The sequence below is a fragment of the Haliaeetus leucocephalus genome, unplaced genomic scaffold (assembly GCF_000737465.1).
Source record: "Haliaeetus leucocephalus isolate CR32 unplaced genomic scaffold, Haliaeetus_leucocephalus-4.0 Scaffold848, whole genome shotgun sequence".
NCBI classification, from domain to species: Eukaryota; Metazoa; Chordata; class Aves; order Accipitriformes; family Accipitridae; genus Haliaeetus; species Haliaeetus leucocephalus.
This window is the reverse complement of record NW_010973284.1, coordinates 10,487,860-10,511,177: the sequence shown is the minus strand read 5'-3', so window position 1 is coordinate 10,511,177 and position 23,318 is coordinate 10,487,860. Positions and strand designations below refer to the sequence as shown.

The window sequence follows — 23,318 nt, the reverse complement described above, 5'->3', positions numbered from 1 at the left end:
CCCCGGCCCCGGCCCGCCCTGCCCTGACCCCTCTCCTCCCCGCAGGCACAGAGAAGAGCCGGGGCGTGCAGGCGCTGGCCGGCAGCCCCAGCCGGCGGTACCTGGCCGTCTCAGAGACGGTGGCGGAGCAGCCGGTCCTGACGGTCTACGAGCTGTCGTCGGTGCCGGCGCGGCGGCGGAGGACGCTGGCCGCCGCCGAGCTGCCGGCGCGGGAGGCGGTGTCCCTGGCCTTCTCCCCCGACTGCCGGTACCTGGCGGCCGCCACGGCCCCCCCCGAGGGGCACCTCACCTACTGGCTGTGGGAGAAGCAGCGGCTGATGGCGGCCGTCCGCCTCGAGGCCCCGGGCAGTGGCGTCTGCCAGGTAGGGGCCGCGGCCCTCACGGGCTCCCCGAGCCAGCCCCGGGCCCGGCCGGCTCCCCCCGGCCTCGCCGGGGGACGAGGGTGCGCACGCCTGCCTCCAGAAGTGAGCTGGGCCGGCGCCTCTGCGGCTTGTCTTTAGCATCGTGATTCACGGTTGGCTGGTTCTTCGGGAGCCTGTCGCACTGTTTCAAAAAGGTGGAGAAAAGGATCAAACTTTAGTTCACCAGGTACCGGGTAGCACGTAAATTCAGTCTACAGGATATGCGCGCAGTACATTTTCCTGTGGTCGCGTAGCTTCTCTCCAGGGCAAGAGAGGGAGGGGAGGGCTCCACACCGTAGATTTTATGTAGTTTCTGTGGCCTTTCCTGGCGCCTGCTGTTGGCCTTCCTCAGCAATAGGACACTGGGCTAAATAAATTTTTGCTTTGCCCCGTAATGGACGTTCTCATGTCCATATCGCTTATATCACACGAGATTCTCTTATATCACATGACATCTATGGCATGGGGCCAGTGCAACTGGCCAGCGAGTGTGCAATGTGTCCCTTGTGTCCCTGCAGAAACGCTCATTAAATGCATTGGCTGTGCTCAGCAGGCGTAACACACATCTTGGAAGCTCTTGGCATGTTCGTGCACCTTTTGCTTCCTGCAGTCTGTTCTATGTACAGTTCAGAAGAGTAACCCAGGAAGAGTGGCTAGGAGCAGGCTGATGGCACTCAAACAATTCCTGCATCCTGCTTTGGGTGCCCTTTTTTAGTATCTTTCTTGCGGGGAGGTAAAAGGCTTCCAGTACATGGGTTGGTTGGACCCTAGCTGCCATTTTTTTCCATGGTACAGCTACAAGCAGAGGTTGGGTGAGCTACTGACTTCATGAGCTCAATTCCTAAAGAGAGGAAAGTGACTGTAAAGACAACTGCTGACTAAAGTTCCATTAAGAATGAAAAATGAGGTCTAACTAACTTCATGTTGGGTGTTGAGATGGCTATTCCACTGTTTTCACCAATAAACACCTAATCGTGTGAATCAATATGCGTAATGGGCAAGGTTTGCCTGAAAACAGAATTTATTCCTGGCCTTTAAGAATGAATGGTCCCACTTTTCAGGAAGCTTGCTGCCAGAAAACTTGCTAATCAGCAGTAAAGAGGTATTTTGGCCTTACTTTTGTCATTTAATCCTGAGCGCAGAGACAACTTTCTTTTTGGTATTGCATTGTGATTCAGATAGCATCTTAGCTTAATAGAGTAAATGTATTTGTAGCATTGTGTAAAACTGATATACACATCTTTGAAAGGGGGAGAACTGCAATGTAGTTATGATGGTTATTTCTTAGTCTCTTCTCTGCTCCTGTATGTTTCTATGAACCTTCTTCCCTTGTTTGTTTTTCTGTATCTGGTGCTGAAAGTCTTCAGAACAAGTATAATATTTGCTTATTTGTGAACATAGTTTTGTAATGTAATTTCTCTCCCTTTTGTTCCATAGGTGAGCTTTAGTCCTCGAGACAATGCACAGGTTTGTATCACTGGAAATGGCTTTTTTAAACTTTTTAAGTACAGTGAAGGAACTTTGAAGCAGATGAATTTACAGAAGGGAGAGCCACAAAACTACTTGTGCCATGCCTGGCTATCCGAGGAGGAAGTTATATGTGGCACTGACACAGGCAAGCTTATCTTGTTTGAAACTGGAGAGCTGCACTGGGAGACAAGTGTAGAGTACAAAAAACCACCCAGGGAACTAGAAGAAGATACAACAACAGAAGAATATGAGAGGTAAATCTGCTAAATACTATTACTAATAGTTTCATGCTTGTGCATGCAGATTAGTTGCATTCACTAATTTCTTTCTTGTCCAGTTTATGAATGGGTTATAATATTCTGATTGCTGCTGATAAACATTTTTTGTTTTGTCCTTCTTTATTCTTAAGTCTTTATGTGTTTTCTGCTTGCAGTTCTTCTGATGTCCCTTGTGGACTGGCATCTGAAGATAATGGATCACAACAGGATTCTTTGCCTCAAATATCTGCAGTTGTAGCTTATTCCAAAGGCTTTGCATGTTCATCTAGCCCAGGAGTTGTTCTTCTGTTTGAAAAGACCAAGGAAAAGGAAGTCTACAAGGAGAGTCAAGAAATCTGGGTAGGGAGAAAAAAGCTTTTCCAAGCAATTATGCAGCAGAGGCCTGTTTAGAGGGGTGGGGGTGGCTCCAATTCAGTTTTATTAATAATAATTTTTAGCACATCTCTAAACTACATTGTAAGCATTAGCTAACTGTCCTGGTGGTGTTGAAAGTAAGGGAGTTGCCAGAGGTCACACTGAAAGTCAGTGACAGATATCCTTTTGCAAGGTAGCTCTGCATGTTCCCACAGGTAAAATGTGCTTTGAGGCTGCTAAACTTCAGGAAACCTTTAAGAAACTTTTATTTATGGAGACTTTTGGAGCTAAGAAGTAGTCTATATCAGTTTTGAAGAACTAAGCTGCTTGGGTTTTTTCATGGCAAAGCTTTTCTCCCCTCAGATATTTATTATAGCTGTCATGAGACTTGTGCACTCTTAAGTAATCTAGTAAGATTTCTAACTGTTCTATAGCAAGCTGCGTGCATTGACTTACTGCAATCTTTGGATAAGAATATTTAACTCTGATGATCTGGTCAAGCCTTCATACTCTGGGCCTAAAATGTCAGATCTTCCCTATGCACAAGACCCTGTTATAAGAGTGTTATCAACCTGAATGATACAATGCAAAGATTCTGAGATCACAATTTTCTCGATGTTTTTCTGCTACCGTTTTCATTTTTGTTTAATGCATTAGTTAAGATTACTGCTGAAATGTCCTCTGATACTTTTTTCAGCTGTAATGCTATAGATAGTTAGATTATGTTGTCCTCTATTCCCTGCCTTGCAGTAGTTATGTACTATTAAATATCCAAGTTGTCTTACTGACGTTATGTATATGCTTATTAGAGTAGCATTAGAGCAAAAGTTTGTGTGTTTGTGCATGCCTGCTACTAAAACACGGAGAACTGGAATATCCCATGGGATGCATTTCTTGTGCAGCTTCCTCAGGACCTGTTCAGAAGTGAGCCAAAAACATCAGGCAGACAGGACATTATATGTATATGCTTCAGCCCCTCTGAGGAAACGATGGTCGTTAACACAAATAAAAATCAGCTTTACATGTTTACTATGCTCTCCACCAATCTTATGAAGGTGAGTGCAATCTTATCACATTCTACAGCCATCATGTCTAGTAAGGGGTGTATTGGAATGGCACAGGCTATTTAGTGTCGCGTTCTATGTTACCTTCTCATAAAATCTATCAAATAGTGTCTGAACCCTTAAAGCTGATGATATGAAGTGGTCTGCATGCTTCTCTGAGCGCTGTATTTCAGCAGCCCCTTGCTCAAGCATCCCTCCATATGAATACCTGATGTTAGTCAGCAGAATGATAGAGGACATGGTTAAGACTGTTTAAGGGTGCATGTCTGTTGAACCACTTAAGTAAGGCTTTAACAGAGAGATTTTTAACATAACTAGTAGTTTATGCTCCACTGTAATATGCAGAAACTTCAATGCAATGATAAAGCTGGAACAGCCATGGAAATCTGATGTTACTCTAAAATAATAGTTGTTGAAGTCCTAGTTAGGAGTGAAACCTCTTTGTGAAGAACAAACACAGTGAAAAACATTCCCTACTCTGGAGGAATTAAATAATACAAAGACAAGAGATAAAAGTATTACCATGAACTAGACTTACATGGAGTTAAATACCTAAACTGTATGCAGGCATACAGAAAGATCTTTACAGGAAAGAGTTTTGTAGTTATGGGTCCTTTTTCTGCATGCAGCCTAAAATTTTATTGGTGCCTCACTTCCAGCATGTGCTAGCTAAACATCCTGGTGAAGTTACTTATCACTTATCACTTGATTATTTTTAAATATCTGTCTGACCAGAAGGTTTTAACTGAATTCTGTAGGTCCAGTTTTATTTATCTATCTAACTTGCATTTCTTTGGACACTTATAATTATGTTCTGCTCTCACTAGTGTATGAGAACTATGGAGCCTGCATCTTCCCTGCGTCACTTTTATTATTAATAAATAGATTATTAATAAATAAATTAAAACTGATTCTAACATTGTTATGTTTTTAACATTGTTGGGTTCAGACCAGTGCAGTGAAAGGATTAAGTGGTTTCCTCAAAAATATTTGATTACTGTACACAAAGAGCTATGATAGATTTCTTACCTGACTTACTGCCTGCAGTGAAATATTTGTGATCTTTTTATGTTCTTATTGCTTCTCAGGAGAAGGCAGCTTATTTTTCGTATCTGAATTTCCCATTGCATTCTGCTTCAATCACTGGTCTGGACATCTGCATGTGGAAACCCATTCTTGCTACTTGTTCCCTCGATAGATCTGTCCGCATCTGGAATTACGAGACGAAGTAAAGAGTTGTTTGTGTTTGTTATTACCTCTTGCTTTTTTGTATATTTTATTTAGCAGGCATCAGCAGCAATCTCATATGAATGAGAGCATTGTTCTGCTGAAATTCTTCTGTGGTGTGGGACGTAAGTGGTCTTACTGACATGATTTGGGCAGTGTTAATATGCAGTGCTTTTAAAACCAGTGCCAGAAGAATCCAAAACCTTTTCTATTAAGCCATATTGATGTCAGACTTCTCATGTGTTTTGGGGAAAAAAAAAAAATCTTCAGAAATGTTTCATTCAGCTTTGTCTTGAGATACTGTTGTCCCCTATCCTGCTTCATAGCCATAGTTCTTAAGCAAAATTACTTGTCTTTTAAGGCTCTGTGGAGGGAGAGTTGGGGAAAAACAAATGTCAGACAAGATGTTTGTGTAGATTTGCAATCAGCAGTTCATTTACCGTCTTCATTATATTACAGTAAACAAGGATTTGCTCTTGCACCTTCTACACCTTCTCTGTGAACCAGAAAGTTCAGATTTGCCTTTGTTTCCTGTAACATCTCTGTGATTATTACTTAATCGAATGACAACGTATTTCCTCAAGGACAAGGCAGAGTCAGATTGTAGCTGCAGGTGTCCTTGCCGGGCCAGATGATGTCCTGTCAAGTGTGCATAGGGAGTTTGTACTATTCCATACTGCGCAATGGTTTTCTCTTTCAGCACTTTGGAGCTGTATAAGGAATATCGTGAGGAAGCATACACAGTATCACTTCATCCCACTGGCCTTTTCTGTTTGGTTGGGTTTTCTGACAAACTACGATTTATAAGTCTACTGTATGAAGACATGCATGTTTTCAAGGAGTTTGCTGTGAGAAAGTGTAGAGAGGTAAGGAGTGGTGCAAAAATGAAACTGGGGAGTCATAGGGAGCAAAGTGGTGAAGAACATGACAGAAGATAGAAATGTCTCCAATAGATCCTAGTAGGATTTAGGATATCAAAGCATTGAGAAGAGGATTCCAACTGTTGGAAAATAAGCCTGGAGGCTGATGGATGACTGTGGACCTGGGAAGCAGCAGAAGGGGTAGTTTGCTCAAATACTCAAGGACTGAATTTTACAGGGGAAAGCAATTAAGAAAGCAGTAAGAGGCTAATTATGTCATGGAGTTTTCTTTTTGTGTAACATTCTGATATTAGACGATGTCATTGGAATTCAATGCATGAATGTTTTTATCCACTGCATCTACAGTAATGGGTGGTTATGTTCTTATTGTAGTGCTCATTCAGTAACGGAGGCCATCTTTTTGCTGCAGTTGATGGAAATGTGATTCAAATTTATTCCAGCATCACCTTTGAGAATATTAATAATCTGAAAGGACATAGCGGGAAGGTTAGTAAACACATTCTATAAGATACAACTCATTGAAGTATGAACTAGTTGGTAAGATGCGTTTTGAAAAGGTGAAGTACAATTTTGGATCAGAAATGGGCCCCAAAATTAAAAATAGAAATACAAAAGTCAGTTTTCTGTGGTCAGAAGTCAATGTATGCATGCACTAAATACATCTAAAGAGTCTGTCCTTAAATTGAGGGTGAATGATTGGCAGATGGCTGAATCAGGAAAAACATCCCAGTAATAAATTAAAAAATAAAATGTACTACTCACTATTGAAATGAGCTTTTTCCTGACAGTGTGTTCATAAAGTAGCTCTTACTGATTATTTTTTTTAAATGCTAAAATGGGATTAGTTGAGAGACATCTAGGGGTTTTAAAGTAAGACTTAGAAGTATGATTCCAAAGTTGTTATGGATCTACCAGTAAAATGACTCCATGTTTTATGTCTATAAACTACACATCGTGCTCCTTGGTGTGTTTTGCTTTTGCCAGATACATGCAGTTAAGTGGAGCGCAGATGATGCTAAATTTGTCTCCTGTGACACACATGGTGCTGTGTATGAGTGGAACTTGTTGACAGGTGAAAGGGAGTCAGAGTGTGTGCTCAAGTCCTGCATCTACAGCAGCATTGCCCTGTCTTCTGATGCCAAAATCATCTTTGCTGTTGGATCTGACCAAACTCTTAAAGAAATTTCAGAGTCTTCGGTGAGCTAACAAGCACTCTGGGATTTTGCTAAGCTCTCTGGGGAGGGTACTAGTGCTTTGGTTTCCTTATCATCCATTTGCTAAGTAGAAATCAGCCTGGTTTTGATAGCTGCGATATTTACTGATGCTTTTCTTGTGTTCTTATGTCCTTTACCATGAAACCTGAAATTTTGTTGTAGTTTTGTATTTTTAAAACTTGGATTTACCTAGAAATCTTCTAATCTGGCTAACAAACTAACTTGGGAATATTGTATCAACTGTTTTGCTGAAATACAAGTGTATAGCATCTACCGCTGTAGGCGATGTGCATTTTTTTTTTTTGTCCAAAATAGTAGTAAATTGTATGTGATAACCATTACGTCTTTCAGAAGTGATCAACGTTTGGAACTTGGCTTGAAATTTTAAGAGTGCATATCTATAAACCTTAATACTAATTACTCTTCCTGGCTTTAATCCTATAGGCACGTAGATTCTTTTAACTGCATTATTTGCTGCAGGCAGGGGTATGACAATTGCTCATGCAATAAGTAATCAAATAGTATTGGGGAACTTAATGTAATGTGAGGAGTTTGTGTGTTTTGTTGTTTTTTGGTTTTGGTTTTTTTTTTAGATCCAGCATGAAGTGCCTGCTTTTGATGTTGTTTATACTGCAGTAGCTGTTTCATATTCCGGGCACATGGTATTTGTTGGTACATCTCTGGGGACAATTCGAGCTATGAAGTACCCGTTACCTTTGACAAGGGATTTCAACGAGTATCGGGCCCATGCAGGTGCTGTTACAAAGGTAACATAGACTACTTTCTTTTCCCTGCGATACCAGCTGCACACGTCTCCTTTAGCATTGATTCTCCTTCCCGTTTCATAGCATAATACATTAAAACTAAGGTTAAGCCTGCATGTGAAGAATGAATATTGCAACATTTATAGAAGTCCTGTCTCTCAAAATAGATGTCACTGGATAAGCTGTTGTTGGCTAAAAAGTGGCTTGCACCAGGATACGTAACATGGCGTATCCCTGATGGAGAATTATGATATAGCTCTTTCTGGAAAGAGGAAGATAAAGTTATGCAGACTTTAAAACCTCTTGTGAGAATAGAAGTAGGAATGAGATAAATGTATTAAGTAACTTGCTGCCAGGGTAAAGAGCAGAAGAGATTGCAGTACTGGTCTGCTAACCAGAGTGTATATCTAAAAGGCTAATGAACAGCATCTCAAAGGTGGGGGATATGGAATAGACCCTGCAACCATGGAACATTTCAGTGTGCTTTCTCCAGGAAGCCACATGTTCTGTCTTGCTACAACTGTTTGTAATTTTGGCATTTTAAGTATCACTGTCAAATACAGCACCTTGACTTAGAGTTGCACAGTCCAACATTAGTCTATGAACTTCAGTTACTGGAACTCTACTTTCACCTCATTCGTAAGCTGTGTCAGCTCCCAGGTACTCTATGCCAGGCCACGCAGTCACAGGAGGCCTGGAGGAGGTGACAGCAGTTATTACTAGATAGTTCTTGGTGGGCTTATTTGCAGATTCAAAAGAAAAAGTTTAGCTATCTGTTGCTCAAACAACTTCACAAAGGAAAAAGCTAGAGACCTTTGTAATTGTCATATAAGATGCCTGTCTGTGCTATAACTGTCTAGAAGGTCTTGTCTGTTCCAGGTTTTTAAAAATCTTCCTACAGCTTTGAGAGCAGAAGCAGATCCAGTGTCTTCACATGTTCTTCTATTCTTTGCCTTCCCCTGTTGTTTGGACCGGGGCGGAGCAGGAGTAGAGGACATAATCAAGATGTTGGTAGTGGGCCTATGTTAATATTTCCACTGTTGACTTTATGTGGTAGAAATGACAGGGAGTATGTGGGTGGGGAGAAAAATTTGGTATAAAATCAAACTGTCTCTCCATTCTTCCTTGTCTCTACTATTATTTTGTTGTCTCCTACTTCTAAGATGTCCATAACAAACAATGACCTATTTCTGCTGACTGCCTCAGAGGATGGCTCTATATTTATCTGGAAAGTGTATGATAAAGGAGGTGGGATACTGAAATGGGTAAAGGAAGTTGAGTATGCTGAGGAAGTACTGATCATGAGATCAGATATCGAAGAGAAGGTAAGAGGAGCAACTTGTGAACATGAACCATAGGATTCCTAGTGTACAGCTTGTGAATTACATTTGCATGGTGTTTGTGACTAGCTATTCCTATATGGCCTTCTGTTTAAGAGGGCTTGCATGGCTTTCATCATAAAAAGAGGTTACAGTAAGTAGCTGCAGCTGCTTGTTAATATGCAAACTGCGTTATATGAACAGTGAGTATGGAGAACAGTTTAGACTTCTCTCTTAATACTTTCCCCAATCTCTTGAAAGTAGTTTTAATGGAGTAGAGAACTCAGAAGCTGCATTTCTGTAAACAATCTTGTAAGATAACAAAGGAACCTTATTTCTGGAAATTCTTGGCCTGTCTGTCTGAAAATTCTCTGCAAAAGCTGTCTTTCATAAATATGTGTATGTAAATAAAACATCCTTAACAAGCTGTTGCTAATGACAAATAATCTCTCTGTTAAAACTGTCTTCTCATCCATGTCCTAACAGAGTCAGGCAATGCTAGACCTGCAGATTCGTGTGAAAGAGCTACGGACAGAAAATGATTACCAGCTACGTCTCAAGGACATGTATTGTAATGAAAAAATAAAGGAATTAGAAGAGAATTTCACGCAGGAAATAAGCTCCCTTAAAACCAAACACCAGGTATGATTCATATTGCGGAACCAAATACCAAGAAATCTTTCACTGAAGAGTTGAATTCAAGCTTGCATTATATATGTATGAATGCCATAAAGCATCTGAAAAATGAAGCATTCCTTTCCAATAAAGATGTTCTTGATATTTGTAAAGCATGAAGCTACTTTTGAGTCAAGTATCTTGTAAGTACAAGGGAATGCAAGAGTTCTTCTATGTAGCCTATAAGTATCTTCACATAAAACCAGTTCCAGCAATAAATGCTGCTTAAGACCAAGGATCAGTAAAGCTATATCACCCTGAAGTAGAAATGGGACTATACCTTAAAAGCTCTGTCATATAAAAGGTTGCAGCTGCTGCAGAATCCAACAATTATTCTTCTTAATGCCACCTTCTTTATGCCCTGGCCACTTAGCTTTTTTAAGAACATCTTGTATGCTTTTTGAAAATAGAAGTAAAATATATTTCCTGGATTTCTTCTGTTCATGTGTTTATTGATTTCTCCGTGGTCATGAAGCAGGACTTCCCTGAAAGGCAAAAGCCAAGATAATTTCTCCCAGTGTCATACTTATCTGTGTCCGTTAATTCTATTCTGTCCGTCTGTCTGGTGCACACACCAGATTTCTGACCTGTAATTTGCTGTATTTCTGGACCCTTTTTAGGGTTAGAAGGCAAGTGATCCAATAGCAATTTCTATGGCAGTAAGATGGCTTGAAGTGAGAGATTACACATCACATGATTCAATTCTGTCAACTTCATGTTCTTTTCAAGCTTTTGGATGAATATTAACCTGTCCTGGTGATTTGTTAGTGCTTATTTTGTTGAGTTGTACATAGTCCCTTCAAGCAGTATTTCAGTTTGACTCCACATAAGGAAGGATTCCAGTATGAAAGCTTGCCAAGTTACTTAATAGTTTTACTATTTTATGGTCTTGTCATTTTCAGGTGCTCCTTTTATACCTTTCTTGTCTTTTGGCCCTACAAATGTTCTGGCAGGTTTCTGATTTTGATTTTTTTGAGGAAGTTTAATTATTAATTTTAATGTTTTCTTCAAGTAGTTCCTCAGGTTCTTTGGCTTTTCTCATTGTGGTTTTTGCATTTAAGTAACCTGAGTTTTAACCTTTCTATTCTTCCTCATTTTTGCACAGCTTGACCTTTTACAAGAAAGCCATTTCAATTCTTATAGATTCCTCTACCTGTGTTTTATCTGTGCTGGTTTTCTTCTGCAGTTCTTCACGTCTTTTCATAGGTAGCACTTGGCTATAGAGTTATAATAATCTCAGCCACGCTGAAACTTCTTTAGGCTTGTTGATTATAGGCTTGCAAGCAAATGCCTTTGAAGGTGAATAAAAGTTTTCTAAGCAGGCAAGTTGTACTTCCTGTCTGACTATCAGTACGTATTAAGGTTAAACTGAACGACAGATTTGGACAGGCTTGGGGCTAACCTTTCTAGTTGTTGTGGCCAGCAGTCAAATGGAGCATTTCTGCTTATGTAAGACCCATACAGTTGTTATGAGAAGAAACTGAAAAAATTGTACCTATGGTATAATTCCCAACTTTTCTGGGAAGTTTCTCACCCATTTTCTTGTTCCAGTTCTTTGTGCTTTTTTAGAAGAAGTGGTAGTTGGACATTCCAAGCAAATGGCATTCAGAACTCACTTTTGCTTAGGTTTATGTCATTCTGTGCAATTGTCAGTGTTTTAGGACCTCAAGGTTGCTTCTAGTGAGACAGGAAGCAGCTTGAACTTTAATATCTGGACAACAATTTGTGGAACTGCAAATTCTTCTCAAGCAGGCACACACAAAGAAGTGGGAGCTTTTGTAGCTCACAAACTTTTCTTGTTAGATTAGTGTTATACAGTACCCTGTATTATATGAACTCCATTTGCTACTTTCCCTTAGCTCTCCATAGTTTTGTAACTTGTCATAACAAACTAATCTCTGGGAAAACTTGGCTTAGTGACACATGGCATCTGAATTTTGGTGAGAGGCTTCAAACATGAATTCTGTTGTGTATGTGTTCCCCACCATGGTCAAGAGCACAAATGATTTGGACACTGCTTTGCCTAGTTTCAAATTAAAATGTATTTTTCTTATTTTTTTCCCCAGATTTTACAGGCAGAGAAAGAAAAACAGGAGCTACAACACCAGTTTCAACTGTCTGAGCTGATGAATAAACAGGCCAGGGAGGTGCAACAGTTAGGTTAGACTGTAACAAGTGTTTGTAACTAGAATGTGGAGGAAGTGCATTAGATTCATAGCAAGTAATGTGACAGGGAGGGATTGCTAGAGTACAAGTACAAGGAAAAATGCATGTATGTCATATAGGTATTGCGGACCAAATGTTTGTCTAAACTGCACCACAAACATGCACATGGGCACTGTATCTTAGATGTATCGGTTTTGAGATTAGTAATTTCTTCATTTAACTTATAGCTCACTGTGCAAGAATAGTGAAGTCATACAGTTCAGCAACGAGGCTAATGTACAGTGCACACAACATGTAAATACCTGGACCCCAGAGTCATAATCAAGATAAAATAGAAGTACTGCAAATTAGTACCAAAAAGCAAGTCCACCCATAAATGAGTCCATTGCCTACTCATACTCTGTAACAGTTGTGCTCATGCAGCTCTGACATGGTTGTCATCTCAAGAGAATGCCTAAATTAGCTGTTATTAATTTGTTGTAATGGCAGAGCAGGAGATTTTGGTGTAGGTTTTAGACTTGTTCAGGCTGGAACAGAACATTCTCTCCTGATGCAGCAAGCAGGGATATAGCACAATATTCAGATACAACTGAGAAAGGTGAATGACAGCCTTGGAATAGGCATTATTAGTGAAGTGGTAAGTAAAAGGAAGAGCAAGAGACTCAAGAGATGGTTTTCTGATGTAAAATTTTGTATGGCCACAGAGTCTAAAACCCCTGTATATCTGATTAAGAAAGTGATGAAGTGCTTCTACTGTAACTTATTGCAATCAGCTGCCAAAAAGACAGTAGAGAATAAGACAATGATGACTGTAGAAGGATAGGATACACCTCTCTTTTCTGTTAGCTTTATCTGTTCCATATGTTGCCTGTTACCAGAATCTGACAGTAATCAGAAACTCTTAATGGAGAATGAGAAATACCAGGAGCTGCAAGTGAAATCCCAGAGGATGCAGGAGGAATATGAGAAACAATTGCACAATTTGGACGAAAGCAAAAACAAGGCTGTGAAGGAGCTAACAGAATATTATGAGGAAAAACTTAATGAGAAATCTGTTCTGCTGGAAGAGGTAGGAAACTTGATTTGCAGTTTGAATTATCAACTAAGTTTATCTCCAACTGTGATAAAATGTTCCCTAGGACAGGATAGGTTGGCTCCCTTCATGCAGATCCTAATCTGCCTGTAACCTTGGGGAAATATGTTGACAAATATATAGAATAGTAGTGAGGAAAACCCAGCTGAGTTACCAACTTTTCTGGGCTTCAAACCTAGACTAAGTAACCTGCTAAGGTTAATATCCTTGGGCATTCTCAGCTTCACCTCTCTTTCTCCTAGATCCAAGAATTCCTGTTTATTAATGTGGGTTATATGATACATTTACTGTAACTGAAGAAAAAAAGATTCAATCAGCTTGTTCTAGTGAAAAGATAACATTTCTAAAATGGTTAATTCCATTCCTGAGTCCCTGAGATTCCTGCCTGCATAATTTGGGGAACAAAGAGAAATACCCTGAGTACTTAAAAAACTCCCGCACATTGAGGTCAAAGACTTGGCTTGACAAAGGGCAGCCAGATAACTGATACTTGTATATCTAAAGTCAATAAATTCTATCAACTTTACTGTTTGCAGCCCTATGTTGCAATACCAATTTGGAAAGAACATGAGGAATGAATGTGAGAAGAGAGGCATACAGAGACTGATACAAACCTGAGTGGTCATTGGTCCTAATGCATCAGAAACAGCAATTTTAAAAGATCGTATCAGGTGTTACTCATGTTTGTGTTTTCTGCAGCCAGAACAAGTTTGCTGATGTTAGTATTTGGGCCACGTTCCTAACTTGAAGCATCCAAGCCTTAAGAAGAATTTTTTTTAAGAAGAATTTTTAATGTTTGTCTTAACAGTTTTTAAAGTTACTTTAATCCCCTAAGAAGTTAAGTTACCTTAAATAATATTGCTGCAACTGAAGAGTCCACTAAATACAGATCCTCCTAGGAGAAACACAGTTACAAATAAAGAATTCTCCTCTTCTTTACTGGTCTCTTACTGTTGTCCTCTCTAATGTTTGCTTTCCTTAAATGCAGGCAGAGGAGGATATGAAGCAGCAGCTTCAAGCACATGAAGAAATTAAGAAACAAATAGAAGAAGATGAAGATCAAGAAATCCTGGAAATCAAAATCAAGTATGAGAGACAGCTGTTGGAAGAAAGGGAATCAAACCTGCAACTGAAAGGAGAAATAGGAGTCATGAATAAAAGGGTATGTCTTATTCTGTGATAGGGTCAGACCTGCACGTGAAGACCTATAGCCAAGGATTGAATATGATTAATGGCATGTCAATTTAGTCTGTTAATTTAGTCTGTAAATATGTGGCATTTCATATGAGAACAGTAGCTCCTTCTTATATCAGTTGGAATGTTTTAGAATATTTGGGCAGAAGAAGAAGCTGTGTGCTGATTGTATTGCTGATATGATTAGAGATGATGACAGAGGAGGTGTGTTTTTATTAGTACACTTTCTTTTATCTTACATAGTTTTAAATTATAAATAATAATATTGTTCATCCTACGATGGGAAAGAAATGAACCTTTTCCTTTTTCCAAGATCTAATGCGTTGCTTTGTTAGAAAAATACTTCTACTGCTTCATTTGATGCAATAAACACTTTGTGTTTTGTATGCATCATCATTTTTTATTGGTTTTACTAGGACGTTTAAGGAGGCATAAAACCTTTAACTCTTTTACTGGCTGGCTATTACATTTGCCTAAGGATGTTAGAGGGACATTTTTTCTTTTCAGTTTCTTCAGTATCCATCTGGAGACAGGTTCTCTTCCTTCATACCCTCTATTATCATGGTACTGTCTTCAGTTCTGTTGTCTTTTAGACACCAGGATTTTCTTCATGGGTCCTCACAGTTTGACCAGCACCATTCCTTGGTTCCAACTTTCTTGGCTTCACAGATCTTAGTACTGAGGCGGGGATTTTGGGGGTACCCAAAAGCTATGAACTAGGCACCATCCCAGTCTACTTTGACATCCTTAGAGATGTATAACAAGTGATCTCCTTAAAATAATTTTCCATGGCTTTAGTGTTATTTGAAGCTGATGCTTGAGTATAATATCCATACACTTCTTGCTTCTGGATGCAAATTCCTTGATTCCTTGTAGCGCAGTGACTATTCTGTCAGAATATAGAGAAAATGCAAAAATGGATATTCAACCCTCTTTTGAATTACATGTATTTAAGTGATGTGATGCTCCTTCATCATATCTTAGTTTGATATCCTTTATCCTACACTGTTTACAAGGTATCTTACAGAGTAGGATGGCTAAGTTGTGCACAGCTTTTGCAGACTTTTAAGTTCTTACTCGTTTGCCTCCCTAGTTGAACGGCCTACAGAAAGAGCTCAAGGAACGAAACAGGGACACTGAGGAAATGAGACTAGAACAGCAGAAGCTGCAAGGCATCATTAGGTCACTGGAGAAGGACATCTTGGCACTGAAGACAGAGGTTCAAGAGAGAGCTGACACTATCCAAGACAAGGTGAGAAACAGGACAATTGGCTGAGATCAAAGCCACCCTCCCATATTTAATACAGTTATTTATTTTAATAGCATCGTCTTGTGATAATATCACATGACTGGAAACTCAGTTTTAACTTAAAGAATTTGCGATATTTAGTTTGGGATTTTAGTTTTTAGTTGACATTCTAAGCTTTTCTTCAGGAGCTCAACTTCAGGATGTTGAGTTTCTCATCCTCTGTTCTGGGATCTGTAGATGGCTCTCTGCATTATTTGCCCCCTCCCTTCTCATGCAATCTGTGTAGATGTGCAACTGAAGTTCAGTCTTCCACTAGATCTGTGACTGCTGGTTTTGCCTCTGCCGTATTTGTGCCTTGTCCTAGGGATCTGTTTGAGAGTGTTGTGTCTGATTCGGATCTCTGTACCTATTTCTCCCAGGAGAAGCACATATATGACCTAAAAAAGAAAAATCAGGAACTGGAGAAGTTCAAGTTTGTACTGGATTACAGAATAGAGGAGTTCAAGAAGCAAATAGAGTCACGTGAAAATGATATTAAAACAATGAAGGAGCAGATCCATGAGGTGAGTAAAACTCTCATTTGGCCTCTGCTACTAAGCCCTTTGAATACAAAGATGACCTGGTAAGTCCCATGGAAGACTCCACCCTGTTTGTTCCTTGACTTCTTTCAAGGATACTCAGCACTGATTCAATATCTTTACAGCTATTAAAAATATTTGTGCACAATAGCTGCTATTTAGTTTTCTATCATATGCTACCAGTGATCGACACAGTTATTTAAGCTCCTGTTTCAGTATTTAATTCTAGACTCTGAGTAATATCAGTTTTGCTTAAAAATAGATCTTATCCTTATGTGGTTGCCCTCCATGTACCCTGTAGAATTTGCAAGACACTGCCTTTACTGCTCTGGAGGAAGAGAGAGTGAACTTTTTCTCTCAGAAAAGTTGCAGGTTTATGCAAACATAACTCTGTTTAGGGATTAGGTATGTGGACAAATTACTGTTCATCAGCTGATCCATGGAAAATTTCCATGTATTCATACTTAGCTTGCAGCAGACTCATTGAGGCAACTTATTTATGATAGAAACTTACTGTGATCTCTCCACAGATGTACCTTTAGCTCAGCCAAATTAGGTCTGTGGTGACACAGCTTATCAGTGACCTGTTAGTTTTCCTAAGTCTGTTTATTCAGAACAAAAGCCTTTTGAATAAAATGCAAACTACTGAACAATTTGTATGTATGTTAGACTAGCATGATGAAAGCCCTGTTCTCTCTTCTGGTCACCATCTTATGCCAGTAAATGCTGTAGTACCCCTATTGCTTTTTTCCCCTTGTGTTCTACATATGTACCCACAGCTTTTCAATGGGTTTGTTTCTTTTCAGTATCAGGTTCTTCTTATTGTTTCACTTACTCTTTCCAGTATTGACTGTTAATTTCCATCTCACCCATTTTTATTCAGATGGAACAGTAAAGTTCCAGTTCAGCTCAAGGAAATTAAGGGGCATCACATCACTTAAAATACCTGTAACTCAAAAGGGAATTGAATATCCATTTTTGTGTTTTCTGTATATTCTGACAGAGGGCAGTGTTGTTCCAAAATTGACTTTTTTCGTGTTGTAATTCAACCTGAAGGGGGATCTACTCCCTGAAGTTTGTATTTTCAGTCTCCTGTTTTCCTGTTACGTGTTGTTTTTTCATGTGTCCTTTTAGTCCTGATTTCCTTCTTCTGCTTCCTTGCAGATGGAGGGGGAGCTGGCACGGTTCCACAATGAGAGCACACAGTTGAAACTGAATATCACACAACTGCAGCAGAAACTAAAGGCAACTGATCGCGAGATGCACAGAGAGAGGCAGAAGGTATGGGGTACAACTACTGTGCAGGTCCCACATAATGAAGTTTGTGGGGACAGAACACCGCAGAAGCATTAATCTGAGCAAAGGGTACTTCAAGGATACTGTGTCCAAGGACCAGGAGAGTCTCTGGTTAGTGGGGACAAAGACAGAAAACTTCCAAGCTTGCAACCAGGTTAGAGAGTTGATACTAAAAAAAATCCAGTTATTTATGTGTCAGTTTGTTCAATCAACACATATTCTTCTGGGTTTACAGAGCAGAGAGGCAAATGTTTAACTGACTACCCTTTCCTGCCCACGCTTGAAATCTGGGGACACTTGGCCTAAACAGGAGCAGCACGTAGGCTATCACCTACAATGATACGTAGGCATCAGCAGGGTGAAATGAAGGGTGGGCTTATAAATGGAGGAGACAAGGACCCCTTGTGTTTGACAGCAAGCACATCAGACGAGGGAGGAAAAGGGACTGCAAGTGAAGGGGAAGGAGCTTAGCAGGCAGTGCAGGACTGAGGAAGCAGGTAGAGGGGCCTGGTAGAAACCAAGTGAGAATGGGAAAGCAATCTTGATGCGAAATCACAAAGTTGTGCATGTGTCTGATACGTGTTTTGTCCCTTGCCTTCTCTCATTAACTGTTCATGTGTTGCTTCTAAATAAGAACGTAAAATAAGGTTGTTTGGGAAATGACAGTGGGGGGTAGCATTCATGATAATAAGCCACTGGTTTTTGGATGAGATCTCTGGATGCTGGCACTTACATTACCTAATGCAAGTATCTTGGGTTATTATTACTGCTAAAACTTGTCACTGCTTTTGAACATTTAGTGCTCACATCCCCAGCAGGTTTTTTAAGGAAAGGCTTTTTTTAAATTAAGTGGAAGTGAAGTATATGAGAGCTTTCACCAGTTCTACTAGACTTTCTAGAAAATTGCATATGATGAGTGCTCTGATGAGCCAAATAAGAATGTACCTACATCATTCTTGCAGAAGCAAAATATGGAAACTCTCATCAAACGATTTAAAACAGATCTTCATAATTGTGTGGGCTTCATTCAGGATTCCAGAAAAATGAAGGATGGGATCCGTGAGCTCTACACCAAGTATGTGCAGCAATCAGACTCGGTGAGTCAGGGCCTTTGCCTTCTCCTTCCAGATGAATTTCTCTGGTAGTGTAATTACTGAGGCAACATGCTATGCCCCCTCAGGTGGAGACTGAAGCAGCAGAAACAGATTTGCAGCAGGAGTACATGAGACAGCGAGAGTATCTTGAGAGGAATTTGGCAGCTTTCAAAAAGAAGGTGGTGAAGGATCAGGAAATGCACCAAACTGCTTACAAGCGCATCGTGCAGGTAATAAGCCTTCTCCTTGTGGTATGGAGGGGGAAGAAGGAAGCAGCTGTACAAAAGAGACTTTAGTAGCCTTACCACAATGGATTCTTAGGACTTTGAAACAGTTTTGGTTTGCTTCCTTGCCAGAAATTCCTAAGTTTTTCAAGTGCTTCCATTCAAGGATAATATTCATTGAGCTACTAAAGTTCTATAATTTTCTGGACAAAAAGAGCAAGATCTCTGAAGTCAGAAATTGCTGCTGTTTTGTGGATACTTTTGTTTATCTCCCACTCCCTAATGTAAAAGGAGATAGGGAATCTCTGCTGCCTGGGTATTTTTAAAGCAATTAATGTACTTATTTTTTATTTGAAACAGTATTTATAATTGCCATCATAGTCAAATTGCACCTGTCTGAGTGCCAAGCTGTACTTGCTGTGTAGTAGTGTTTAAGAAGTAATTCGGAGGAAGAAAAGAAAAAAAAAAATTACTTTGGCCACATAGTCCCATGCCTACTGGTCTGAACTCAGAAGAACTTTCTGCTTTTTACATCCAGGTTTTTCGTGGAAGTTCAGAAACACATGATGAATATGCCTATTTGTACCAAGATCTCTTGCTCAGAATCCTTGTTTCCTACAAGGCAAGGTAAACTTGTGACAGCTGGGGCCAAAGATCCAATTTGTTTTCATCTGGAGTGAGAGGATCTAAAGCCCCACACCAAACATCCTAGGAGGACAGCTCTTTTACAGTCTCTTCTTACCATGATCTCCTTCTGCAAAGTCAGCATTTCCTTTTCCCCTCACTAGCCCTTTCTTCACTGTTATTTTATTATGCTTCCTCAGGATCATTAGACCTCAGTCGCCTCCTAAGTCATCTGTTCTTTGCTATTTATTCATAGTGCTTCTTCAGGCCTAGGCAGCAGCAATCGTCTTCCCTGGCCCTGTTTTAATTTTTTGACTCCTTCTGTGAGTTAGATGTTTCCTTTGGCACAAAAGGAGATGGCTTCAGAAAATAACCTGAAGAATTTCCTTGCTGGAACAGGGTGACAGATGGTGCTCATAATGATAATACTTGATGTTTTGGATCGGTAAGCCTAAGATGAAATGATGATTAAAACTGAATTAATAAAACATCTGGAAGACGAAGATATCAAAGGTTCTAAGCAGCCTGGTTTCTTCAAAGAAAAAGCAGTTCTCCGAATTCTAGTGGATTAATGAGACTTTACAGCCAGGAGGAATTATTGTGGTCTTCCAGCCCTTCACAGGGGGCTTTTAAGACTAGTTTAGACAAACTTCTGTCAGGACTTGCTTTGAAAAAGTAAATGACATCTTGATGGCCTTCCAGCTCTGTATTTCTATTATTCCTCAATTGTGCTTACATTTTCAGAGCTGTGTATTCCTCTCTGAGTGACTGTTCATAGGTACATTCTACTAGTGACTGCTGTAACAGATGATTAGAACTGTCAAGGTAATTTGAGTTATTCTTACAATTGGCAAGTTGCTTGTTGTTAGACTATTCGTCTTCCCTCCAGCCTTCTGTATTTGTAATGGCTTCTTTGGTCACTTGGATACATAAGAAGAGACACACTGGATAACCTCGAAGTAATGCTGCTTGAACTGAAGCATGTATAGGATGATCTTTTCTATAATATGTCCTACCTGTCTCTGACAGTCAGCACTGCAGGGACTTCCTAGGCTGTAGATTGCATTCAGACATCATATGCAGTTTTACCTGATGCCCTCATCCTCCATGCATTTGATCAATCCCTTTTCTGAAATGATGGGTACTTTGCCACAACATCCCATGACAATGAGTTTTACCATGAACATTTATTTTAATCCATTGCATTGCAGTGCAAGCTTTCTGGCAGAATGCAAAAACTGAATTAAAGGCTAATCTCTCTGGATAGCATGCCTCCTCAGAAAAATATTATCAGTGTCAACCAGCAGCCTTTTAGCACCCAGCAAACCGAACGAGACATTTCAACATAGCCCAGATTGCCTCACACAAGATACTATGTATTATACTGTCTAATAGACCAAAAGCAAGATCTTCATTTGATAGCAGCATTCAACCACTTGGGGTGAACTTATGAAGATGTTCATGACTAAAGTACACCTGAACAGAAATGCTGTGACCTAACCCTGAAAGCTGGTCAAAAGAAAATTACCGTGACTGATTCTTGGAAGTTATCATCTTCATGTGTTCCTTTTAGTATCAAGCTCTGGGATAAAAGCATAGCAGTCAAATTTCATCTGTGTTTAAAGACTTGAAGTAAACAAGTAGGAGTCAACAAAATATTATGATTTCAGAGCAGGCTGCCTGAGCGCACCAGCTCCCACTGCATTTAGAATCCAACACAACAACTGTTCTTGCCCAAGTTCAGAGCTTAACGCATGCCACAATCTTCCTCCAGTCAGTGACTTTCAGCTGAGGGGAAACTAAAGCACACTTCGTGTACTTGTCTTAGTGCGAAGTATTGAGAATCTTGCCACGCACATGCACCTTGAGTTATTGCTGCCAACTTGAACTCCTTGAGTGCATCTATGTACAGATAATTGCGGTAAGGATTATACTTCATTACTAACCAGTTTTCAGTTGTGTGGTGCTAATACTTTATAAGTATACTGTAAGGAACTGAATCATATGCCTTGCATAAATCTCTTGTGGCAACATAATTATCTTTATCAACCAAAATTATCATTAAAAAAAACCATCAAGATTTGAAGACATCTTTTTCATAGGAAAATGTCATTAATCCTTGTTCTTATCTCCTGTTTTTTTAGTGGGTTTTCTATTGCTTGAGACTGGTATTATGTGAGGTACCCAAAGCATGCCTTTTGGCCACTTACATTTTTAAAATATTACCATTTATGATGAAGTTCCAGGGGCTGGAATAGTGCTGTGTTGCAAAACTTCTAAGAAACCACCACAAGTAGCTGAAATCCTTGCTATTCTTGGTTTAAGTATGATGGCAGCTGTTTAACATTTGCACTAGCTGTTGATGTGATAAGGTATTTCACCTTCTTTGTAAGAGGCAAATATACCATTTCACTTCTCCTGAATTCAGAAAAGAAATATTTAGTTAATGGTGCTCCTGTTTCTCAATTATGAGCAACAGTTTTATCATCCTTCACTGGTATTAGCCCATACTGGTTTTACTGAAGTCTTTGAATCTGTCACAACAATGGGTAAAGTTCATTCTCTCGTACTTTCACAACTCCTTCAGCAAGATGCTTTGTGGTAGGCTATTAAAAAAATTAGAAGACTGAACTTTTTTGAGTTGAAAACTGACTAAAAAAACAAAAGATGAATACACAGCTAACTTTGCCCCATAACAGCATGTTAGCAGTAGGTATCTCAAGTCTCCATATGCTTTATATATTTCTTAATAATTTGGAAGGGGTGTTGGAAAGCGATGTCTGTCAGAACTAATGAAGAGGGCTTTGAAGAAGTGCAAGGAGATACAGATAGTTTAAATGAACAGACACATAGTGGCAAATGAAAAGCAAAATAATACACACTCGAGGGAGAAATAGGAGTTCCTCACATTAATTCTGAATTAATTGGATCAGTCCAGGAAGGGACCTGAGCTTCCCTGTGGAACTGGCAAGGAAGATGATACCTTGGAGTGCAGCTGCAGTCAGAAAAGCAAAACAAATATTAGGTTATTGAGCTAACATGGTTTGATACTGTCGTGTTTTGCGTCAAATCTACTGTGGCCTTATCTGAAACGTTGTGTACTGTACTGATTGCCCTGTATCTTCTGCTTCTGATAATGATTCTATACTGTCCAGTGTCCTTCCCAATGATAAGAAGATACATATTGCTGAGCCAGATAGTACCTGTGCTTTTCCTCATAGGGCATACTGTTTTTGCAGGAAAATGTGAGTCTGATTAAGGAAATCAATGACTTGCGGCAAGAACTGACGGTGGCCCACACCCAGGTACATCACCTCCAGTCAACACTAAGATTAACCAAGAAAAAACAAGCAATTCAAGACACAGGTGAATAGTGCTTCTTGTATGTTTTCCATATTGTCAGTACTCATTCCAGAAGCCTTTTTTGTCCTTAGCGAACAATTATATTACTGTCTCCACATTGTTCCAGTGTGTCTCCCTGGTGGTACCAGTTATATTGTAATGTTAGTTGTAGAAGCTGCTAAATACTGCAGAATCTTACTATTTAGCTCTACTCCTTCAGCCCTGAAAGACTCCTTTCCTTGTTCATGCCAAAGAACTCTGCGAGCTGGACCTTTGTTACTCTGCTCTATCTTCTCTGATTTTATCTTCTAGCTTCCTCCACTGAACTGCTGTCCAGCCCAGCTGTCCTGAGGTTGAATGCAGAGAAGGAAAGTGAGAAAATCATAGAAATGCAGCAGCTAGAAATTCAATACCTGCGAGACCAAATCCAGGAGAAGGGGCAAGTCCTTGCAGTTCAGCCTCTCTTAGTTGGAAATCTGCCTAAGCTGAATCTGGAAAGAAGTCACAAGACACAGCAACAGTGACCTGGTTCAAGGATGCCTTACGTTACTACATTCTCCTGGCAAGATCAGAAATGCAACAGCATGGATTAGACTTCCATGATACTATACTCTTCCACTAGAAGCACTTGTGCAGCACTCACTGCTCTGAACACAAGGCAGCAACCTTCACTCCCTTCTACTTTCCTGGAATCTGCCCTTTCCATGAGGCCTAGGAGCCAAGACAAAAAAAATAAATTTGTGTTAGTGCAAGACTGATCTTTGTGCCTTCATGCTAGGGCAGGTATGCAACTTTCTCTTGAAAAATAATG

At 39.9% G+C, this 23,318-nt stretch overlaps 1 protein-coding gene across 1 annotated transcript; it reads left to right on the top strand.

Moving 5' to 3' along the window:
* Positions 1–56: 56 nt before the first annotated feature.
* CFAP57 (cilia and flagella associated protein 57) lies at positions 57–23,031 on the top strand. The gene is made up of 21 exons (XM_010582527.1): positions 57–362; positions 1,839–2,125; positions 2,305–2,488; positions 3,406–3,558; positions 4,656–4,795; positions 5,495–5,660; positions 6,048–6,161; positions 6,660–6,872; positions 7,483–7,656; positions 8,817–8,978; positions 9,459–9,614; positions 11,714–11,807; positions 12,692–12,882; positions 13,895–14,068; positions 15,194–15,352; positions 15,769–15,912; positions 17,092–17,208; positions 18,186–18,320; positions 18,404–18,547; positions 22,405–22,531; positions 22,820–23,031. The coding sequence occupies exons 1-21, from the start codon at positions 318–320 to the stop codon at positions 23,029–23,031; spliced, it is 3,291 nt and encodes a 1,096-aa protein (XP_010580829.1). The 5' UTR covers positions 57–317.
* Positions 23,032–23,318: the final 287 nt, after the last annotated feature.

What these genes read in the sequence shown, in the direction of transcription:
- CFAP57 (XM_010582527.1), top strand. Translation starts at nt 318, where the DNA reads ATGGCGGCCGTCCGCCTCGAGGCCCCGGGCAGTGGCGTCTGCCAG. An exon ending in AGGAGAGTCAAGAAATCTGG is followed by an intron (nt 2,489 to 3,405) that starts GTAGGGAGAAAA and finishes TTTCTTGTGCAG; the next exon opens with CTTCCTCAGGACCTGTTCAG. An exon ending in TGAAAGGACATAGCGGGAAG is followed by an intron (nt 6,162 to 6,659) that starts GTTAGTAAACAC and finishes TGCTTTTGCCAG; the next exon opens with ATACATGCAGTTAAGTGGAG.